This window comes from Hetaerina americana, unplaced genomic scaffold (genome assembly GCF_022747635.1).
Source record: "Hetaerina americana unplaced genomic scaffold, ioHetAmer1.1.p SCAF_8, whole genome shotgun sequence".
NCBI classification, from domain to species: Eukaryota; Metazoa; Arthropoda; class Insecta; order Odonata; family Calopterygidae; genus Hetaerina; species Hetaerina americana.
In genome coordinates this window covers 19,794,797-19,819,956 of record NW_027287427.1, presented here as the reverse complement: position 1 = coordinate 19,819,956, position 25,160 = coordinate 19,794,797, and the positions used below count along the sequence as shown (strand labels likewise).

The 25,160-nt window shown below is 36.8% G+C and overlaps 1 protein-coding gene across 2 annotated transcripts in view; it reads right to left on the bottom strand.

Annotated features, from left to right (window-relative positions):
• Window positions 1-25,160, bottom strand: part of LOC139698081 (histone-lysine N-methyltransferase 2D-like) — a 146,980-nt gene that overhangs the window by 12,480 nt on the left and 109,340 nt on the right. The window contains exons 7-14 of one of the 2 annotated variants that reach the window (XM_071596972.1): window positions 20,365-20,620; window positions 19,802-19,966; window positions 19,229-19,427; window positions 18,599-19,073; window positions 17,314-17,722; window positions 13,134-13,415; window positions 7,727-8,092; window positions 233-4,131 (exon numbers count right to left, since the gene is read on the bottom strand). In XM_071596972.1, the coding sequence (XP_071453073.1) occupies window positions 233-4,131; window positions 7,727-8,092; window positions 13,134-13,415; window positions 17,314-17,722; window positions 18,599-19,073; window positions 19,229-19,427; window positions 19,802-19,966; window positions 20,365-20,620 (6,051 nt within the window). The remainder of the gene's footprint in view (window positions 1-232; window positions 4,132-7,726; window positions 8,093-13,133; window positions 13,416-17,313; window positions 17,723-18,598; window positions 19,074-19,228; window positions 19,428-19,801; window positions 19,967-20,364; window positions 20,621-25,160) is intronic. The other variant, XM_071596973.1, reaches the window with a different exon arrangement.

The window sequence follows — 25,160 nt, the reverse complement described above, 5'->3', positions numbered from 1 at the left end:
AAAATGCTTCCACTCATTGTGATACAGATTAACTAATTTACACATAGTTAAATATTTGTGATAATATAATCAATAAAAAGAAGAAAGAATATTTTCAAATTAGACTGAATTCTTTAAAAGCATAATCGGTGGAGTATTAACAATCTTATATACAAATTTACATTTTAACACTTAATGCCATGAACTAATTTTCAATTGCAGCCACAACACCTTCAAGTAAGGTAAGACTCACCTCATACAGCCCCTCCACTCACAAAGGAACTGAGTATGATGTAAGTCTCTGTGTGGACTAGGGTTGGGGTTCACTCTGCTATTAGTGCTTGAGATGACAGACTGTTGCTGTGGGGAAGCATGGTCCATTTCATGTCCTTGTTGCACTGCTCGGGGAGTTGAAGGCCTAGGTGGCATTCCAACCAATGGTGGAGAAACACCTTTGCCAACTGGGGTTCCACTGGTCACTCCTAAACCAAGAGGCTGATTTACCTTAATGTTCGGTGAAAGCACAGGTTTGGGAGGATTTGAAACTGATATTTGCTGCACTTTTGGCTGAGAGCTCATTGCCATAGTTATGACAGATGGTGAAGGAGATGGGCATGGCATGGGCGTTGGGGAAGGAGTTGGTGAACGGACAGGTGGTGGAGGTGTTGCTGAGGGCTGCAGATGAATTTGCTGCTGCTGCAAAACCAAAGTAGGCTGTTGGTGTTGCTCCTGATGAAGTTGTGGCGGTGGAGTTGAATTCACCTGTTGCTGTATCAATTGCTGCGTTTGTTGCTGCTGTTGTTGAGGTGTCATTTGATGCTGCTGCTGTTGCTGTAAATGCTGTTGCTGCTGTTGTTGCTGTTGTTGCAGTAACTGCTGCTGTTGCTGCTGCTGAATTTGCTGTTGATTCTGTTGTTGTTGCATCTGTTGTTGCAACTGCTGTTGTTGCAATTGCTGTTGCAATTGTTGTTGTTGCAATAGTTGTTGTTGCACCTGCTGTTGTTGAACCGGTTGTTGTTGTACCTGCTGCTGTTGCTGAGGTAACTGTTGCTGTTGAAATTGCTGTGACTGCTGGTGCAGGAGCTGCGGCTGATTTTGGAGCTGCTGTGGTTGGGGCTGTTGTTGCTGCTGCAGTTGCAGTTGAGGATTTTGCTGGGGTAAAATTGCATTAGACTGCAGCTGACTGGGCTGTTGCTGTTGTGTTTGTTGTTCTGGCTGAGTTGAGGTTTCAACACTTTGAGTCTGAGCTGACTGAATTGGGGTTTGCACTTGCTGTTGCACCTGAACAGGCTGATTTTGAACTTGCACTTGTGGCTGAATTGACACCTGTTGATTTTGTACCTGAATTTGTGGTTGAATATGCACTTGCTGGGCCTGAATCTGTAAATGCTGATTATGTACTTCCATTTGCGATGCTTGCTGCACTTGCTGATTCTGTGTGCTTTGTTGATGCTGCTGAACCTGTGGTGAAGGCTGTTGCATTTGCTGCTGCTGTTGCGATAACTGAACTTGTGGTTGACCAATGAGACCATGATTTCCAACAATTTGGGCCCTGGCAGCTGCAGCTACTGGAACAGCTACAGTAACTGCACCACCCTGTCCACCAGCCATAACAGCTTGTGCAGCAGATACTGCCACTTGCACACAGGCTGGTGTGGACACAGCAGTACCTGGAGTTCCTGTTCCTGTTTGAATAATGCCTGCACCACTGGCTGCAGCCACTGCTCGTGGAACCTGCATAACAACTTGTTGTGCCCCCCCAGCACCAGTGGTCATCATCATTTTTTGTCCTTGAGATTGAAGAATTATTATTGTCTTAGCACTTGTGCCCTGCTGCTGAGGAGTCTGAGCCACAAGCACAGTCTGTGTCTGCCCCTGCACTAATGCAGTCTGAGGTTGAGCAACAACATAGTTCACTCCTCCCCCAGGACCACCACCACTAACTCCTCCACTACTAGAAGCAACTAAGTACTGTTGAGTTCCTGCTGTATTGGGAGGCTGAGTGGTCACAAAAACTGGGCCCTGGGAAGTCATTTGGGCATGTGAAACCAGTACTTGGGCCCCTCCACCTTGAGAGATCATAACTTGACCTGGTACTAGTTGTCGTTGACCTCCAGCTGACGTAGCGACCAGCATTCCAGCAGTTCCTGCCTTCTGTTGTATTGCAACCATTTGGTGATGCTGAGGCACAGATGTTTGTGTCCCTTGAGAAATTACAGTACCACCAGCTATGCTTCCAGGAGGAGCAGCTAAGACAATTTGACGGGGTGCAACAGCTATCAGCTGCTGTTCTCCTCCTTGACCCTGTGAAACTAAAACCTGGCGTACTTGCTGTGCTGCAAGGGAAGGACTTTGAACAACTGTGCCTTGACTGGAAACAGCTACTGAACCATCAATCTGCTTCATAATTATTTGTGTAGGCTGAGATTGTTGTTGCTGTGGTTGATGATTATTACTCACAACTACATTTTCCTGGGATTGAACATTATATTGCATGTTACTACCAGACACATTTGTAGCAACTGTGGATGATGTTCCTTGATTTGCAAAAGCTACAGGTATTCCTACCTGCTGCTCTTTACCAACAATTGGTATTAGTGGTGGAGTGCTGTTGCCATTAGGTACATTAGCTAAATGTACCCTTTTTACTTCAGGTTGTATTTCACGAGCCAATGGAGTAGCTGTTCTCTTTACAGCTTGTTGTTGCTGTGAAATTAATTGCTGTTGTTGCTGAGGTTGTTGCTGTATCTGCTGCTGTTGAATGTGTTGTAACTGCTGCTGCTGGATTTGTTGTTGTTGCTGCTGGATTTGTTGCTGTTGTTGGATTTGTTGCTGCTGCTGAATTTGTTGTTGCTGCTGCAGCTGTTGTTGTTGCTGCTGTTGTAACTGTTGTTGCTGCTGCTGTAACTGCTGCTGCTGAATTATTTGCTTTAATTGCTCTACTGACACTTGAGAGCCAGCTAATAACTCTTCTAAACCACCAGCAATACGAAATGTCTGAATTGAACCCGGTTGGCCACTTAATCCACCGGCATTGGCCCCAAGTAATCCCACAACTTGCACCTTAGCATCACTGGAGTTATTGGCACCACCAATACTACCTAATACCCCACTGTCACCTGGCCTAACCACAACCCCACTACTGTTACCTGCTGAAATAACTACAGTTCTCAATGGTGGAGGTTGCTGAGAATTCACATCACTTAATGACACAGTATTAGGGTTTGCTCCAGATATAACAACTCGACCAACCACTACACCACCAGGGACAACCCCTGGAGGAAGGCTTCCAGAAGTAGTGGTTGTGGTTGTCACAGTCCCTGATGTAATTACAGTTTCAGAAGCAACTGAGGGCATTGGTGGATTATTTGAAGAGATAATTCCTGAAGATACCACTTGTTGAGAATCACTGTCACCTTCTGAAGGATTACTGTTTTGTTCTATTGTTTCATGATTTTCCACTAACTCTAAGCCTCGTTCACCAATCCTAAGTTCTTTCCCCAACACACCATTTATAAGAGGCTCCCTTGGTCCAACCTTCTTCTCAAGAAGATCTGCCAGCATCCCCTTAACTTTAGTTGCACCACCAACAGGGGTATTGTTAGGGATTCTGCCAAGCCCACTTCTAGCAGAGTCCTTGGAAGAACTATCATCATCATTAGAAACCATTCCACCACCAATATTACTGTTACCATCAATGTCTAATGAATTAGGTACAACAGTACCTCCATTGAGTAACAAGCCCTCAAAGCTTGTTAATGAGTTTTCATCACCATCAGATGCACTGGGAGTAATTGAAGGGATGGGAAGGGGAGTTGTTTGCATTGCAGAGTTACCACCACCCGTAACACCACTGGACACAGTCGATGATGATGCAGCTGAGTTTGAGTCCTCATCTGGCCTCGGTGGGGGAGCACAAACTGGGCTACGGACTCCACCAATAGCAACCAGTGGAGGAGGAAGGGATGTTGAAGTTGGTAGAGGACTTGGTGTCAATGAATGTGGTGTTAAGGGTGGAGGGGGTTGAGGTGGGTCTCTTCGTCCTCGTAAAGGAGAATTTGAAAGGTGATTAATGTCAGCCTTTTCGGCATTCCATTGGCCTTGGGGTGAAAGAGGTGTTGAATTGATATCCCAAACTTCCTTACCATCAATCTGAAATATGAAAAATAGCATTAATATTAAATTGCAAAATATGGCAACAAGGAAAAATTATTCTAGACAGGTGTATTTTTTCTAAATAGAAGCCAATATTTCATCCATGCTGCAATCGAGAAAAAAGTTAAATGTCAACACAGGTTAACAGTACACCATCAACTAAGATTTCAACACTTAAGGAGAAATATCAAGGTTAAATTTGATATCAAGGCAAAAGTATAATAATCAAATGTCCCAGATTGACAATCAATGACAAGCCATCCTGGTAAATTACAAGCTATTCTCTTCTGCAGCATGAACATAGAGTATTTTCACAAAATTATGCCATAAAATTATCAGAGAATTTCTCAGCATAATTCAATAATAATTCAACTGTCAGCTTTTGATTAAGTCATGGACTTAGATTTGTGGGTACTACACCTGTTAACATTAAATGACACTATTAGGCAAACATTGTGTTCTTAAGAAATATATACCACACTACATTTCTCACAAATATTTTGCTTCCTATGGAGATGTAGCTGAAGGTCATACTTTACTTTGGTAGGCAGTTCAAAGGCAAGAGGCATAAAACATTATTTTGATATTCTACGAACATGGTTTTAATCCCCAAGATAATGGCAACTATCCACATTTTAAAACGGAGAGGAGGACAAGTTCCATACCCTATGCCAGGCAAGTTCTAGGGCCCAATAAATTAGGGTGGAATAGCAATGGGTATGCCAAGGAATCACATGGATTTGGATTATTATAAATATAATAAAATGCTTTGAAACTTCAATATATATTTTAAAAGTACAAGATTGAAATGCTACAGCATTCTTAAAAGTTTTTAATTTTCATCACAAAATCAAAAGTTGTCAATAGTATTTAAAATTTTAAATTAAACATTTTTGCACAACAATACTTTCCCATTATTGTTTCTTTTGCATTCTTTGGCCCTGAGAATTCCACATTTACCTTTAAGGTAAGCAAGTATACAATTTTAATGTGCAACAAATACTACCTCGATCAAAAAGTTCCCGGAATAACCACCGTGTGGCGCTCCCATCGTTCCGATTTGAGTTCTGTTTTTTTTGTTTAATTGGTACATCTGTTGTTGATATTCCTTTTAAATCTTAGTGTCATAACTTGACATTTGCAAAAGTTACGGTCGGTTTTCGGTATGTCCATCAGTGCTTCCTGCGATTTTTCCATTACTTCCTCTCGGCTGCTAAAACGCGTTCCCCGTAATGGTTTTTTAACTCGATTGAACAGAAAGAAGTCACAGGGAGCCAAATCAGGTGAATTCGGTGGCTGTTGGATGGTATTTGTTGCATTTTTCGTCAAAAAATTACGAATAATGATAGCACTGTGCGACGGTGCGTTATCATGGTGCAAAATCCACGAGTTTTCTGCCCACATTTCTGGTCTCTTTCGGCGAATTGCTTCACGCAAACGTCTCATAACGCCCAAATAATACTCTTTGTTTACTGTCTGGCCTTCTGGCAAAAATTCATGATGCACTACACCGTTGTAATCCATGAAAACCGTCAGCATTGCCTTCTTTTTTGACTGAAAACGACGTGGTTTTTTTGGTCTCGGCTCATTTGGTGAACGCCATTCACTTGCCTGATGTCTGGATTGCGTGTCGTACTCATAAACCCACGTCTCGTCTCCAGTAATGATCCTTTTGATGAATGTGGGATCGGATTCAGCCTCGCAAATCATGTCTTTTGCGACGTCAACACGGTCTCTTTTTTGCATGAAATTGAGGTCTTTTGGCACCAACTTTGCTGCTTCTCGACGGAAACCCAAATCATTAACCACAATGTCTTGGGCGGATCCATAGGCAATGTTCAAGTCCTCCGCTATTTCTCTGATGGTTAATTTGCGGTTATTGACCAACATTTCTTTTACTTTATCAATTTTTTCACCGACTTTCGATGTCGATGGTCTGCCACTGCGTTCATCATCTTCGATTGACTCACGACCACTTCTGAACCGCTCGTGCCACTGGTAAACGACCGTTTTTTTTAGAGAATCGTTGCCGAAACACTTTTCCAACATTTCCAACGTCCGTGCGCCACTAAATCCGTTTTTTACGCAAAATTTAATACAAGTTCGTTGTTGCAAATTTAAATCCATTTCTGAAATTGTAAAAAATCGCCAACACACACAGAGATAGATGTACTCTTGGCTACGTAACTTTTGCAAATGTCAAGTTATGACACTAAGATTTAAAGGGAATATCAACAACAGATGTACCAATTTAACAAAAAAACAGAACTCAAATCGGAACGATGGGAGCGCCACACGGTGGTTATTCCGGGAACTTTTTGATCAAGGTAGTATATCATTAAATCTCTACACTGCATTATTGTAATCGGTAATATAAGAAAAATATCAATCTGTATCATCCATCCTCTGTCAATATTAGTAAGGGGTATGTTGTATTCGTCTGTATGCATGCCAATGTTTCTGTCACGGTCTATAATAAAAATTCGCCCAATAGCTTAACTAAATTCAAGCCTCCAGAAAAAAATTCTTTGTGGTGACAATAAGTTTATCATTAAGAAACAAAGTTTGCCTTTGCTATTTTACATTTAAAAGAAGCAACTAACTTCATTTGATAACACTTGTTTACTTATTTTACAAACTCCCAGGTTATGTTTAAATTTGACATAAATGTACATTAAAAAGAAGACTCCTCATACTTCAATGATAGATCTTCATGTTCCACTGTTTGAATTTTGATCAGATAATTAATGATGACACCAACTATAGCACTCTGAAATGCATAATGTAGGTTACCTCTTCTGTATGTTTAACAAATGACATAAATATAAGACTTTCCATTTGCTAGTGGGCAACCTCGTGATAAATATCATTGGAAAAATTACATGAAATGATAACCTATAATACAAAAAAAATCAATATTACTTCAAACCAAACTTCATTTGAGTAATGAGCAGTAAAAAATTCATTGCAGAATGTAGTTAATATTAACCATATGCAAACAGAGGTCCTATTTTCATTTTTAAGAAACACATTAATGGGCACGTATAGTGGCATTGGCTTTGAAAATATAGGTGACTGCGCTATCAAAATATCATTATCATAAATACATTTTTAGTTCTATTACAGCGGTGCTTTTGTTATTATAAGTGAGACAAAAGTTAGAATATCAACCAGGGAGAAATTACGTAAAGATATATTTCAACAGAAGAAAGGCATAAATTTCTCTAAGAAATAGGAAAAAAATCCTCAAATGACCATATACACCACATCAGTCTAGTATTAGTTCTTCCAGCCATTTCATGATTCACTTTTATGCTAGTTACTGCTTATTATGAGTACAAATACATGACTTTCTGAAATCCAAATTACAACTTCAACTCGTAAGATTAAAAAGTAAGACAAACAAGATTGAATTTGGTTAGAACATTTTAACGGCGAGTACATTCAAAATGCCTGGTCCCTTCCATGGCAGGGGGAATGATTTTCACACCGAAATTTCTGCATTTTAAACTGCCTTTGTTTTACAGTGATATATCACAAACAAAAACCTTCACATTTTCTAGAGACTAAGACTAAAATTACAACAGCTTACCTCCATAGACATAACTCGAGCACCATTTATTCTCGAAATTCTTGGACGTGGAGATGTAGGCTCACTCATTTTTCCACCAATTACACTTGTTGTTAAAACAGTTCCCACTACAGTTCCTGCCTTATTGGTAACAGGACTGAGGTGCTGTTGCACTTTTTGTTGGTGAGGGAGCTGTGAAGTCATAGTGGAGGATGTGGTGCTTGTTACATTAAGCCCAGTAGCTGGTGCAAAGGGTGTTGCTGGTCGAGTACAGTTAGGGGTTGCAATGGTAGTCGTTGAAGTGGTAATGGTAGTGGTAGTTGGGGCATTCGTTTGCTGCTGCTGAAGTTGCTGCAGTAGCCTTTGTTGTTGCTGTCGTTGTGCAACCTGAATATTCAGGAAATTAAATTTTGTCAATACTAAAACAGTTAAAAACAAATTTGACAAATAAAAGCAATCATTACAATAGAAATCAAATTATCTACATCACATGAGTTGTATGCAAACACAATTGCCCAGTCAATGATTGTAATTATATTATGGCAAGTACTAGCCATTAAAATCATCCCATTTATGAGTAGAAAAGGTTTCTCTTATGCTACCGCAATTGTTTTAATATAATATTTCCTTTGAATTTTCATCCATATTAAAAATCTTAATTTCACAGTTTGAAATTTTAAATGTGCAATAAAAATCCATACCGATAGAATCATTTTTGCATTTTTCAATACTTTTGCAGGGCAATTTTAGAGTACAGCCTACACAAAACCCAATAAAGAAAGCATTAGCAATTAGTATGAAAGTCAAATTATGCCAGTTAGTACATTTTATACACACTACATTTCAAACTCAGTAAGTTATGCACTGCAATATGACAGAAAGACATGGGAGAATCTAATTAGGGTATTCTGTAATTATCAACAATTAAAATAGAAACTCATTCTCATGAAGTCAAACTGTCAAGCCTGATAAAAGGCACTACTCAATAAACTGAATATGATCATTATGAAGTTCATGACAAGAAATTGATAGAAGTAATCAATGAATAAAATTTTTATCACCAGTAATTTGCATATCAATAAATGAGATAAAAAATAGCCTGCCCTATAGTCACCCACTCCACATAGTAATTTAATGCAATCAAGTATTACCAATGTGATGAATTCGAAGCCTAATGAAAAATATACGAGGAGTTTCTTTGATGATAATTTTTGTTCCTCCCCCATAAATATTTATTTAAGTATGGGTGACATTGCATTCTGTAAAACTACCCTTCCTATATGATAATATTCAAATGCATATTTCAATTGAAGTTACTTGTCCCCAAGATTTTCATTAAGGAAGGCTGGCCATCCAATGTGCATCATGTTCCTTTCCAACTAATTTCATATGTAATCAGACATAAGACCTTTCAAGTTTACAATAGCATTTACACCGAGTATAAGGACTGCATGTAGCATAGAATGAGTTTATTTACCAACATAAGCAGTGAAGCTGAGGGTGCCCAGAGGCATCACTGGGAATCAAACCCAAGCCTTTTGGTCAGTAGCCCAGCTATCTTATGTCCACAACACTATTAGGTGCCCCTATGCTTATAAGGATTATCCACTGCATTATCATTATCCAATAAGCATTACCCACTGCAAAGACTACCCAATGGAAAACTGAATCAGCTGGCAAAACATTCTGTTAGGTAATAGGTGTTTCTTATATGGTATTCTCCCATTCGAAGCTATTATTTTAAGGTATTAATTTAATATCTTTAAAATCATTAATACATCAACTAAAAGCCAAACTTTTCAGGTAATATTTTCCGTGATTCACAAAAAGAGGAGAGGTCAACCTATTCCACATCAACCCAGCAGGAATGGCATGTCATTTGACACTTTTTTGGCATCACAAAATGTTTAGTGATCAAATAAACAGTTGAATTTGGCAAGCCAATGCCTTATATAACTACACTGGTTTACAGCATGAACTAGTTAACTTTTTATAATAATTAAAAAGGTATTGACTCAAACAACTCAACAAATTGACTCAAGTCAACATTGATGAATGACAAGTTTCACTCAAAACTCATGTGCAGATTGTGTTTTATCATAAGTTATCGCAAAAATGCTAACACCTCATATTCTTGGGCCCTATTAATATGCCCTTTTATCCTCTGCAAAGTTAGTAATATTGGTAATTGTAAAATTGCATTCGCAGTCATTCAAATAAAGAGAAAGATCAAGATTAACCCTTCGGCATACTGTTTATGGAGTGAAATCTCCACAAACCCTGAGGTTAACTCTCTGTGCACGTGACCTTTAAGGGCCACTTCGGGTCACAAACCCAAGTGGGAGTGCATGTGCATCAAAGTTTTCCCTCTTTTTTCCTTTACTTATATAAATATAAGCAACAGGATCCAACCAAGAGAGTAAAATCCCCTGAAATCATGAGTGCAAGTATACATGAAACTCACAAAGTTCACAGTGAATCACATTTCCAAGTGTGAGAATGTGTTTTTGCCAGCTGATCACTCCTCGTTTTATTGTAATTATTTAAATTCTTTACACATCCTGCCTTCTTTAAGTACCCAGAGTGAGTGCATACTTACCCACAGTGAATTCAATCTTGGGGTTAATCTTAATATTTCTCTTAACAGTAATATAGGTTTTAAGATGCTTGAGCAACTAAATATTTCTTCCATCCCACAAATCCTGTCTGGCTTCTGGAGGCTTTGTCGTATGAATCAATGCTACGATATTGATTGCATTTTCACCCTCTCGGTAGTTTTAACCCCTTTCACAAAATTGGATCACAACTTACTACCTTGATCAAATATTTCCCGGAATTTATTCAGAAAATTAAAAATACAAGTTTATTCATCTAAATCTATATTGTCCCCTTCAAAGTAATCCCCATCGACTGCAACACACTTATGCCAGCGCTTGATCCAATCCTCGAAACATTTTTTATATTCGGTTTTCGGTATGTCCATCAGTGCTTCCTGCGATTTTTCCATTACTTCCTCTCGGCTGCTAAAACGCGTTCCCCGTAATGGTTTTTTAACTCGATTGAACAGAAAGAAGTCACAGGGAGCCAAATCAGGTGAATTCGGTGGCTGTTGGATGGTATTTGTTGCATTTTTCGTCAAAAAATTACGAATAATGATAGCACTGTGCGACGGTGCGTTATCATGGTGCAAAATCCACGAGTTTTCTGCCCACATTTCTGGTCTCTTTCGGCGAATTGCTTCACGCAAACGTCTCATAACGCCCAAATAATACTCTTTGTTTACTGTCTGGCCTTCTGGCAAAAATTCATGATGCACTACACCGTTGTAATCCATGAAAACCGTCAGCATTGCCTTCTTTTTTGACTGAAAACGACGTGGTTTTTTTGGTCTCGGCTCATTTGGTGAACGCCATTCACTTGCCTGATGTCTGGATTGCGTGTCGTACTCATAAACCCACGTCTCGTCTCCAGTAATGATCCTTTTGATGAATGTGGGATCAGATTCAGCCTCGCAAATCATGTCTTTTGCGACGTCAACACGGTCTCTTTTTTGCATGAAATTGAGGTCTTTTGGCACCAACTTTGCTGCTACACGACGGAAACCCAAATCATTAACCACAATGTCTTGGGCGGATCCATAGGCAATGTTCAAGTCCTCCGCTATTTGTCTGATGGTTAATTTGCGGTTATTGACCAACATTTCTTTTACTTTATCAATTTTTTCACCGACTTTCGATGTCGATGGTCTGCCACTGCGTTCATCATCTTCGATTGACTCACGACCACTTCTGAACCGCTCGTGCCACTGGTAAATGACCGTTTTTTTTAGAGAATCGTTGCCAAAACACTTTTCCAACATTTCCAACGTCCGTGCGCCACTAAATCCGTTTTTTACGCAAAATTTAATACAAGTTCGTTGTTGCAAATTTAAATCCATTTCTGCAATTGTAAAAAATCGCCAACACACACAGAGATAGATGTACTCTTGGCTACGTAACTTTTGCAAATGTCAAGTTATGACACTAAGATTTAAAGGGAATATCAACAACAGATGTACCAATTTAACAAAAAAAACAGAACTCAAATCGGAACGATGGGAGCGCCACACGGTGGTTATTCCGGGAACTTTTTGATCAAGGTAGTACATCAACTCAAAAATATTTTTAAAAAATACGAATTTTCTACTATTTTTGAAAATATTATGTCTTTAAATAATTCATCAATGCTAGTTTTGATTCCTTGATACACTCAACTTCAAAATAATGAGTTTCTACATTATAAGAGGAAACATTGATTTAAAGAAACTTCATCGTATGAGGGTGAAGATATGGACATAATTTGAACAAAACATGAAAAGAAGTTTTTTAATCAGATTGGTGAAAGACCTTGAATAAATTCTAAATATAAGTACATTTTTCATTCAAATTGACAGCTTTGATAATATTATTCAAGATCACCAAAGTGAAGTTTCAAAATTTCAGTCTCCACTTCAAATACTGTATTTTAAAATTGGGACTTAGAAAGCCAATTACATAATTAATGCCATAATTAGCAATGTTTGAAATCATGCCAGTAAGTTCAAAAAGTACAATTATATTAGCATTCAAATATTCCTTGGAATCATGAGGGTGAAAAAATGTGTAACACATCAAATGATCAAACACTTCAAATTTTAGTGATGGTTAAATATGTTGCGTTATTATTATGTTAGCATACCTTTCACACTTCCATTAGAGTTGAGCCAACTTTGTTATGTCCCATGAACATTGCTATGAAAATCTAATAACTCTAAAATAAAATGAATTTCATGCTTCAACCAAACAAATGAAAATAAAACAAAATGAAAAACCATGCAACTACTGCCCATGGCCAATGTGTCCACCACCACAGAATACCTGCAATATTCCACTCCAGCTAATCTAACTTGAGGTTCTCTCTAGGAAGAAGACAAGGGCCAGGGAATGTGACAACTGCACCAATTATGGTACAAATCTGTGTCAAACATGAGTAAATCATAATTTATCTCTATGCAACTGATGAGAAATGTGAAGAAAAATGATATTAAGATGAAGTTCATTATGAAAGCATAGTCAATGATCCCATCACCAAGCAAAGATGACACAAATCTTATCACCATAAAATATGTTTCATTTTGTTTCTCCATAAATTTATAAATGGCACCCTGCTTCGAGCATACTACGAGAGCAGTTACCTGGTTGCTCTCTGGGGACAACGGTGTTTCGTTGGAGATGGTGGGTGGAGTCACCAGTGGACCTTGGGCATGGGATTGGATAGGGATGGTGGTAACATGGGAGGAAGGCACTGTCATGCCACTCATGCACTGCGCTGGGTTCCTCGGCTGCTGTGGTTTCCGGCTGTCAGGCAGTGACCCAACGCACGGGGACCCTTCTGGGGACCCCGTGTTTACCTTGGATGCCAGCAGACTCTTGATGAGTGAGGATGAGGAAGTGCAGCTCCCACTGCTTGATGAGGCTGTAGGGGTACCCACAGAAGAAGACGGGAGGGCAGGGCTTGATGGGGAAGGGGAAGGAGAGGGGGACGTGGAAGGGTGTGGAAGCGGAAGCACCGTAGTGGAGGAGGAGACGGCAGGGGAGGTGGCAGAGGACAGTTGGGCTGAAGGTGGGGGGGAGTGTCTGGGTCCTGTTGTGCTGCCAAGCAGGGCCTGCGTGAGGTGTGGGTGAGCCAACACCTGACCCAACAGGGAGTTACAAGGGGGAGGAGGGGAGGAGATGAGGATTTTTCAGCTCAAAAATTAAGCACAAAAAGAAATTTCTATTTCAACATTTCAAAGAATTCAAAGGTGAAATTAAATTACGACAATGGAGGATAGATAAATGAATACTAACTAAAAAATAATCAACACCTAAAAGTGTTTCTTTTTAGATTTCCTCTCAAAAATTAGAAGTCTTTTACTAATTCCTATAAAATGGAAAAATTAAGATAAACATAATTACAGAAATAGCACCACATAACTTGATAGCTTTCTGGAACATGGCTTTAAGGATTTCTAGCAAACATATCAAGGGTGGCTTTAATCTTGAACAAGTTCTGAAACTTATCAATGCAAATTAAGGAGTTCATGTTTAAACAAAACCTCTCCAATTTTACAATTGAATAGGTTTTCCTCACTGTTACTTTGGATTACATCATGAACAGGTAGCTAATTTCACCCAAACAGTGACTTCTGCCGAGAAATGCTCAAGATGAACTTATATGAAAAATATACTCTACAATGTACAAATAATTCACTAATTAATTGAGATGGATTGCTAAGAGTTAACTATTACTGAGGCAATACTGCCAAAAATCCACTTTTTCAGCACATGCTAAAAGCTATTGCAATGTGATTACTAAAAAATTTAAGACAAAGAATTATAATCCACAATAAATAAGAAATATGAAATAAAGTTTAATTTCAAATGAAATAAAATACATTACAGGCTAATCAAAACCAATCCTAGACAGAAAGGCACACATCAACCATTATTTATTCCACATTTTGAATTATTTACAATTGCACAAACTAATAACATTTTTTTTCACGTGATTACTTTTTTTAGGCTAAACACATAAGAGATGTTCTTTGATTACACCATACTCCAAGATTTATCAAAGATATTCATGCACACAAGCATTACTGAAGAGATTGATCTTACTTAGCACTGCCCCTTAACCCATACATCTTACTGCTTCACTATGCACTACTGATAAGTACGAATCTTAATGCAGATTATATACATTTTGGCCCGTTGACATTACATTGCTTAAAATATCTAACTAAAAGACAACTGCATTAAAAATAAACATTACGAATTCTGTATATGGCATGTGTATAAACAACAGAATCAATTTGGAATTAACACTACACTACTCAAACACATGTTTCAGTTCATTTTTCTTAAACATTTGAAAATAATGAATGTGCCCAACAGAAATTCTCAGATTACAAACACACCAAGATAAGTAAACGCTGGGCAAAGAAGTCAAATTAGACTGCATCACATGAAGGCTAATATAGTTTAGTTGGGGATGGAGATGGTGCAATAGTTGACGTACTGGCTTCTCACCCTGAGGGCTGGGGTTCGAATACCAGCGATGACAGATATTTTAGTTTTATCCCAATCCCTACTTGAGGTGCTTTGTGGAGGACACTTTGAGTGAGTACGCCATCTATCGGATGGGATGTTTAGCTACAGACCCCTTGGCACCTAAGATAGCAGGCTAATGCCGACACCAAGTTTCTCTCCACCCTTCATCCTTTCCTGTCCATCCCTATGGGTGCAAATGACCTCTGCTGTTGGTCTCCTCTCACAACAACTACAACATAGTTACGTTAAGAAACTTTCAGAATTAAAGAAACTTTTGTGATGAATATGAAAAATTTTTAAAAATCCTAGTTCAACTTATTAACATTAACCTTAATCAAGCATGAACATTTGTAGTAGGTAATCCACAATTTGAATTCAAGGTACAGGAGAAAGCTACTTTACATAATAGCACTTATAACCTCATGCATATGTTAAAATTGGTGACCCAGGAGTATTTGGTGAACTGAGCAACATGGTTTAGGTTAACTTACAAAATGGAATTATTGCAAAAAATACTATTTCAGTTTAAACACAGGGCAAGATAACCTATAAAATATTCTATTTGAAAATAAAAATTACTAGTTATCATTTGAACCGACTTTGTTGAGCACAAGTTATTTAGGAACTGCCTAACAATTTCTTTTCTATTTTGGAGTTTACTCCAAAACCTTAACATAAAATTTTTCATTTGTTATTTTTCAGTATTACAAATTTTGATTGACTCAAAGACTATTATCACAACTTTATGTGTGAGAGATCATTATAAATTCATTCCCAGACAATCAATAGAAATACATCGATGCAAATAGTAATGAGCGCCTGAAGCATTTGTTTCACATTTAAGTCTATGCTGGAAATACAGGAAATGACAACCAAATATCTAGTTAAATCTTACAGTTGCTGAAATTTGTCATCACAACTTTCATTGTATATAATTTAAAAAGGAAAAAAATTGGTACAATATCATTTAAATATTTTTCCAATAGAATAATCTATACAAATTTTCCAGTATTAAATTTTTTTGGCATTGTATATGTATATTGCAAGAAACTTAACTAAAATGAAACGGAAAAAATTCAAATAAAACATTTCAAATAGACAATGAGTGCATAATTATTTTCATATTCATGGATAATGGTGGCTCATGAATAATGTATTATGCCATAATAGTTACCAAAAAGAAAAAACTGATTTGCATCACTTTCATTAAAGGAATTGCATTGTTTTAATTGATGTTTCTCTTGTGAGTCAAGTTTATAGGAGGGTGAAGATTTGGTATCTTCAATTTCAAAGTATATCAGTCAAATTTCTAGTAACTCAAACAGGCTGAAAAAGATCAGCATACTGAAATTGCATAACTAGTTACATTCTTGCAAACTTTCTTGAATGCTCATTTCCTAAGCCAGAAACATCAAAAATTGTCTTGGTGTTTCCACAAACTTGTGCATACCATCGAGCATGGAAGAGTGACGCATGACTACAATTTTTAAGGGATCAGAGGCTATAATACCAAGAATATATAAGTTCAATAAAGCATACATCTAGTGATTGCATTAAATCTGCTCAAGACTGATGGAATACATTCATTGCATAGGAACTTTAAAACAAGCAAATTTCACAACCGCACTTTGTAGTTTATTAAATAAATAAGAATGTGTTTTAATTGAAAAAATTCTTTGATTTAATCAGTTAATTATTTGTTATTCCATGATTATTTAATATTTGATATGCAATTAGCTTAATTGGGAAAAAATTCTGCTTCACACACCTCTATCAAGTCATAATGTCCCTTGATTATTTATGCTTTTAGACATTTGTGCAAATTAAGAGACCAATTTAAATGGGTATCCACACACAAGCCATGCCTTTTATTTATTCATCTCTAAACACAACTTTTAGCCTACTAACCTTTCTTCATTCTGAATAGCTCTGCCATCACCTAATATACACTCTACGCCCCAGTACCAGGTCAATTATAAGCTATCCAAGGTTTTTGTCGAGAAAATCAAGGACATTTTCATCTTCCCACGATTTTAATTTATCATGCTAATCACCTCTCTGCTTATTTATCTTTGGAAAGAAAGGTTTTGGTACCCGCTAATGCACTCAAATCAAGCAAAAGTACACAGCCTTTTGTTCTAAGGAATGTAAAATAGAACCATTGGGCCATTCATTATTTTATTGACTATTAATTTTCAGTTTTTGAGTCCCTGAACTTTAGTGGAGGGATTCTGGAGAAAACCAGGGGTCAATTTATGCTGTATTTGCTTCCAATAATTACTTCTTTTGCACAGAAACTGCGGGAGATGCCGCAACAGTAACTTTTAACGGAGTCATCCACTAATGTGCATTTCAATGCAACAATTTCAGAGTGTAAAAATGTATGTATGTGTACTTCATTTGATTAGACTGACATGCAATTAGATAACATTAGGGTCTGCAATTTAGGTAAGTGTGTGCCTCTCTACCAGGAAATTGATGAGAACAACATATACGTACCTGGCTCTTACTGTCCCCTTTGGGGGCCTTGGGTGGAGCACTCAGCTGTGCCTTGAGGATTGGTGAGCAGGGGGCATTACTAGGGGTAGGCGAGCAAGAGGGTGTTGGGGAGGGCACCAAGGGAGGGGAGGCTGTGCTGTCTGGTCGGTGGTGAAGTTGCTGTTGGATTTGGTGCTGTATGGGGGGGACCTGTTTCCTGAGTAGCTGTTGTGATTGTGCCAGGTGCATTTGGGCTGGGTTTGCATGAGGGTTCGGGGCTGCATGAGATGGCACTGTCGGTGCCACCCCTACAGATGTAGCAAATCGGGACAGGGCATTTGCTCGCACCTTGATACCCTCATAGTGACATTCCGTTGAGCCAGTGGCAGATGTTCTCTGGATGGGGCCAACGGCTGCTCCAAAAACAGCCCTGTAAGTGATAAATGTAAATAGTATAATTACTTCACAGTAAACACACAAGATTGAACTGAAAATTGGCAAGATTTTTAGGAATAAATTAATAAAAAAGTTCTAGAGCATAAGGGTTAAAACTTTGGAACATTAGAAAAGGTAAAAGATATTTAAAAATTGGTGACATTGATGCAGCTTACAAACTCATGAAAGTTAAGTTTTGTGCCACACAAAACTTACTCAAATGTGTTTGATATTTCTTTATCTGAATACCATTATTACAATTGAATACCGATTGATGGCATGGTTCATCATAATTTTATCACATTTCTAATCATCCTGCACAATTTGGGAATGAATTGAAATTAAATTTAAAATACTTCACCTTTCCACATAAACCACTTTTAATACTTGGAAATACCACTTTTACTACTTGGTTTATGTGGAAAGGCGAAGTATTTTAAATTTAATTTCAATATGAAGAATTTCCACCAAGTGACGCCAGAAACTGTTTCATTAGGAATGAATGTTCAGTTTTAAACATAAATGATATAAGCCATTTTGGGCATAGTAAAAATATGCAAAAACCCTTTTCAAAGCCATGACAAAGTAATGCATGACATTTATATTTATTGCAAGCAGTTATCTCTAGGAGTTCCACATTTTTACCTGTATTACTGTAACTAGAAATTTAGTCACAAAAGAAAACGCCCAAATACATGTAAGTCAACTCCAGAACTCCTTTCCAAAAATGTTCTACGGAATTCATTTGTTCATAACTCTGCTCAAACAAACCAAAAGTTAAAACTAAAAAAGGGCTTCATAGCTGCACAGGAAAGAGTCAAGCACATACCACAACATAACATGTAACTCTTAATAAGGTAACTCAACTCACCTAACACACCGTGGGAATTGCAAGGCAGACACAACACCTCGTCGACCTATTTTAGCACAAGAAGCTAAATACTGTCGATATAAATCAGCCTGTTCAATGATAGATCCAGAAGCCTGATCATATGTTGCTCGAATCCATGCCAATGCAAATTGCTCATTTTCTTGGGCCATCTGTTGTTGATGCTGCTGGTGTATAGTGCTTGGTGTTGTTCCAACAACTACCCCCTGGTGATGATGGATCATCGTGTGCTGAGTTGACTGTGTTTGATGCAGCTGCTGCTGATGATGCACTATGTGAGGGTGGTGATGATGGTGATGAGGGGTGTTGGTCACATGACCAGGGGTTGTCAAAGGAGCAGTTGCACCAGCCGGGCCAGTTGATGAAACAATACTCATTCCTGCACCTAACTGTTGCTGAGCAGCAGTTAGGTTGACAGGAGTGGCAACTGCTGGCTGAGGTGCCCCTATCAACATCCCTAAATTTAGTTTAATTAAATGAATAAAATTTAATTAGTAAACATAAAAGCATGGACTCAAGCAAAATCATTACTTTTAGCAAAATTAGTGAGTGCACTTAATTTCAAAGACACAGAATTTCCAGATCTCGGGTGACGAAAACATTTCCACTTACTTTGAGCTATTTGTGGATGTCTCTGAATGACTGGGGATGGACGGAAAGGTACATTATTAGACACCATTGGAGACATTGTAGTCAAAGTGGTGGCAGGAGTGTGGGGAACCGAAGCATTAACATTAGGCATGGGAGCTGTCCCAGATACTGTTTCCACAACACGCATGAGAATGCAAGCTTTAGGACCATAACTTTGAGCCTAGAATAAAAAATAAATGTTACATGATGATGGATTATACATCAGACAGAAATATAATTTGCAAATAAAATAATTGAATGTGTCTTCTGTATCAATATGTATCAAGGATTTTTCGAAATACTTTTCCCCATACAATTGATTATCTTTGTAATTAAAATCTGGTCAAACAGTACAATGACTAATATTAGTATTTGGTATTGTATTATTAGAGCTTCGAAAGTGTTTTTTTTAATCAATGTTGAAAGACATCAATACCCTCAAATATTATGCATATTAATTTTCACCTTCATTACAATAGTGGAAAAAAATAATTGTTTCAATTACTTTAATGCTTTATGAAATTATATTATTAGAACAAGAGCCATAAAACTTACCTCAACGGTGATCAAAGACACCAAGGTATCAATGGCTCCATGCACTCTTACAATGGCATTACATGCACGCTCACCAAGGGATGTCAAAGAGTAAAGACATTCCAAGGTATACACCAATAACATTATGTCATGGAGCGTCAGGAACATACAAATTTGATCATATACCTGAAAATAATAAGTAATATAAAAATACTGAAAAAACAAAGTGATATTGAAAAATGAACAAAAACAATTTTAACTGAATTAAAGTGAAAAGAAGATTATTAGAAGACTATTTTTGTGAAATTTGAGAAAGCTACTAAAACCTATTTGATTAAAACAAGATTTTTTGGCATTTATATTCAATCAATCCAACTTATATCATACATATGCATTTATTAGAACACATTAGTAGGAGGCTAATGGCATGGATAGTAGAAATTACAAAATTCAGGAAATCTCACAATTTTGAATACTTACATAAGATTCATATGTATGTCAAAAATGTACGCAAAAATAATAATAAAAACCATAAAAAACTAATTATCATCTGAGTAACTTGATTACAGGTTATTGCACAGTACCTTCTGATCAAGACACCTCAGCATTATATCTTCATTTTCATCATTCTGACTCAATTTATTAAGTATTTCTAAACAAGAAAGGACAGTAAAGCGATCGGGTGAAGCAAGTCCCTTTGTCAGAGTAGCAATCAGCATTGCTGCTAGTTGGTCTGACACTGGATCCTCGATCCCCACCTCTGCAGCTACATTCCCTAATGCATCAAACCCCATTTGGCAAAGGCAATTCCACTTGGATTGTGCACAAAGCAGAAGAAACCTAAAATGGAAAATTCAATCGAGAAAACAATGAGAAACAATAAGAGCACATCACATTACCTCTCCCTTCACAAAGATATCAACGCAGAATAATAATATCAAGATTTTTAAATACGAAAGAGAAATATTAAACATAAATATACAATAATAAATATTAGAAATATGCATCAGACCTACATATTTGACCGGTTGCATAAATTAGTAGACAAGAATTCAACAAGGAGGCTTAGATGCTCACTTTTCCCTCTTAAAACTCACCATCAATACTAAATTATGGCTAAATACTTCCAATATTACTTAATTGAGGGCAATTCCTCATATGAATATTACGTAGAGAGAGAACTTGTTAACTGCCACTTTCTGCTCTGAAAACCTCAAAACTTAAATCATTTCCAAATACTTAAGTTGCAAAGGCTGTCTTTAATCGGCTTGGTTAAATGTAGTAACTTACAGGATACAAGAGATTTAAATGTAACTGCATGCAAAGAAATGGGAGGAATAGTTTTATAATAGTACCAAACGAAAAAGGGATGATAAAATCAACAACAATTGCGGCAAATAGATTCCTGTGGGCATCAATGCAGGCCTTGGGAGTGGCCAAGAGTACATAGAAAAAAGAGACTGTAGACCAAATGACTAAAAATACTACCAAAGAGACTGGAATCCAGAGAGAGAGACTATAACAGAGACCTGTTCATTTAAATATAGGATGAAAATTACAAAAACAATATTTTGACTATGTCCCATTGATAAACATTATTTTTAATTCCAAAGAAACTTTGGCAGATGCCACAACAGTAACTTTTAACGGAGTCATCCGCTAATGTTTTTAAATGCTACATTATTGCATTATTTTTAATGTTTAGCATAATATACCAAAATAACGGAGACAAAAACTCATGCAATTTTCCACTTAATAAAGTGGTTATTATGATAATTTTAAGTGGAAAACTGCGCTAGTTTTCGTTTCCATCATTATCGAAAAGTTCTACCACATCACACCTGAATCTGTAATTTATATAATATGCCAATTAATGAAAAATAGTCGAGGGGTCTCAGAAATTCAATGACCTCGAAGAGAAGTACCTACCAGCTAAGGCCACTGGTTAGAAAATAAATGCAAATTTTTAAACTGTGTTAGTACTTTCATTTCAATTATCCAGCATTATTATCTCAATTTCTTTAATCATCATCTTCATTTACCATGTTTTTATTTTCATTCCTTAAACAAAAAATCCTCTCATTCTTTTGCAATAATTTCCCTTTCTTGTTCTTAATTCCTTAAAAATGTACTTGAAAATAAAAAAAGCAATTTGGACTGAAGAAATTACCTTTTTCAGGACAGATAAAAGGTGAGAATGGATAAGATCGATGAACTTCTTTTGTAATTTAACTGCCATTTAATGACCTCTGACACATGATCACTCATTTTCTGTTTAAGCTCAGCTGAAAAGTTGCTGATTTACGAAACATATTTCCCCAACTTGGAATCACATAACAAAGAGAAATATTATAATCAGTCCACCAGATGAGAGGGTCTGTAAGGTTCTACATATACTTTCGGACCTAGTGATGATCACATACAGTTAATCAATATTTTGTAATCTATTTGAAGCATTGTCCCAAAAAGAGGGTAGAAAGAAGTATACAGGGATTACACCACAGCCAACTTTGGCAACACACCTGTACTGAGAATAAAAGGTTGGTGATTCTCAATATTTGGGCAATGTAAGAAAGATTTGGATGGTCAAAGTGCACAGAAAAAGAGTTTACTGTTTAAAGAGTAAAAAAAAAATCAGGAAGTGTTTCAACTTATTATTTTAAAGCATCTTTTAATCATTTCCATTACTCAAATACTTGCTCTCACATACAATGATTGATGGTCTCTTCAACCTGCTCTTAATAGTAAAGGGTACACATTTTCAAATAAAAGTTTTTGTGATGACCACTTTTTAAGGTGTTCATGGTGAGTGTAGGTTATTGAGGCACTATGAATAATTAAGACACATGATATAAGGGAAAATCGAAGGGATAATTCCACAAGTAAGACCAAGAGACAAGTAAATAATAAGCATTTCGAAGGGCATGAAACAGATAAGATATTAGGGGTAGCTAATTAATAATTAATAGAGAAGAATTGAGAGCTGCAGTAAGCCAACCTTAAGATTGAAATACTGATTATGAAAGAGTAATAGATACCAGGATTATTTCAATCTTCAGTTTTTCCTTTTTAACATTACCTTTCCTCAGTTTCAGATTACTTCTATTACACACAATACTAGAAATTTTGCAAGAATAACTAATTTAGCATTATTATCAATTAGAGCTATTTCCATCAGCAATGTTTTTGCATCATATTTGATATTTGCATTATAATTTCACTCTATTTACTTCTGGTATTGCCTTCAAATTTGTTTATTTCACTACCAAAGCACTTTTGTTATCTTCTTAATTTTTGTTTGAGTGCATCTTTTGTTATGCTGTTTTCAAGATATAGTACCGATTTGCTATTCCTTTTAATTCATCTAAGCCTTTGAAATGCAATAAAATACCATTCTATCGTGAATAAATCTTTTCTCCACGGTCAATCCTCTTTTTATTTTATTTCCTTATTATCCAACTTAAAAGTCATTCCTGCAATAATTATAACTTTGGAAGCTTTAAATGCTTTCAGCTATCATAGATACAGCCTCAAATTTTACCCATTCTTAATGTGCTCACATTATTCTCCACTTCAAGATGCCTCCAAGCACCAGAACAATTGTGTGAAATTGTACATCACTTGTATCCTCTTTTGCTTTCTAATTGGGCCTTAACATGTTGGACATTCTTTGTCATATGACCATTCCCTCCAAAGGGCCTTTCAAGGTGACCACTTAATTCTGTGGGGGGCTAAATACTGTGTTTGAGAACTCCAGTTAACTGAAAGAGTGGTTTCAGAAAACCTAGCTCAAAAGTCTATTAATCATTTGTAAAACGAGTTGACCCTCTGGGTCAAAACAACTTCAATGCTAACTTGTTTTTACTATTGAAATTTGTTCTTTGATATTATTAGTGGCAACATCATCCTCTTGATAAATATAACAATCTTAGGAGTTCATACCTTCAGCCATCAGCCATTTCTCATTACCTCAAAGGTAGAAGCCCTTATCCGTATTAAAAGTTTGGCTACTTAAGAATAACTTAAATAGAGAATCTGATACCAAATGTAAGTATATTTTATACCTCACACCAATAGGCTAACCAGGAAACCTCTTCATTATATTTTTTTAAATGGGTCTTTGATTATTTGTGTAGGACAGAGAGTACAATAGCGTGGACTAAACCTTTCCTTGACAAAATTTTTTGCTAAAACTCAAAATAGTACCTCGTTCAAAATTTAACACTATGAGGGCAAAATCAACTGACATCATTCAAACAATGTGGGTATGTATTGAATTCATTGGTTACCAGATGTTTAGATTTGCCAATTTCAATAGAAAATGATACTGATGCAGACAAATACCCACATTCCAAGTCTCCAAAATAGTAATGATTGTAATACTATCTTACAATTAAACATAGATGACTGCAATCATTTGGTCATGGCATTCATGACAATTTTTGTGAGTAGTTCATGATAGAGCATGATTTTACAAAGCTCCACACTGATAACTAAATTCTTAAATGAACTAGCGAGATAAACAGTGAATAAAACCAATGATAAGGATCTATCCTCAGTTTTTCTTCAGTCATGTATTTTATACTTGTATTTAACATTATGTGTATTATTTGTGATGCAATGAGGTATGTGCAATACCTAAAACTGATACAACTTTTAGTTTAATGAGTGACAATTTATAGTTGTGATGTCCAATAATGACTTTTGATCAATAATGACATAGATGTATGACTGTTTTCTCTGCCAGAGGCTAACTGAATGGATTTACAATGTTTCATGCAATACAATCCCAAAAATAATTAAGTAACATTGGATGACAGATGTTTGGTATATTTCCAGCTGAATAGTGGTATCACTTCTTTCCAGCAATCAAGTTACCACAAACAAGATGTTACATTCAGATAAATGCTCTGAAATCCACTTTTAATTATATAAAGGTGATTACAAGAAGGGTTAAATCAATGAATAGCTTAATGTTTCATCACTTCTGATTTTAATCAAGGAACTGTATTGAGAAGGATTAAAGATATTCCCTTCTCTGTTCAAGGAAAAAATGAAGAAGCTTAGTGGAAGAATACGAAGGAAAAGAGTGAAACATCAGAACATATAATTCCATAATAACTTGAAGCCAATTAATCACGAAGTTTGACAATCCATGTCCCCCTATTAGGAGAAAATATAGGTTATTGAGTTTTGCAAGGGAGAGCATTAGAAGAATGGGTATGGACTGAACTCTGAAAGGAACTTCATTTCACAATTTTCAAAAACTACAAGAAAGATGGCTTCTTCCTTCATACAAAGAAACACAAACTTAGCCGTACAAGTATAATTGCAAACAGGATCCATATTTGGTAAAAATTAAATATGTACACATCCAAGC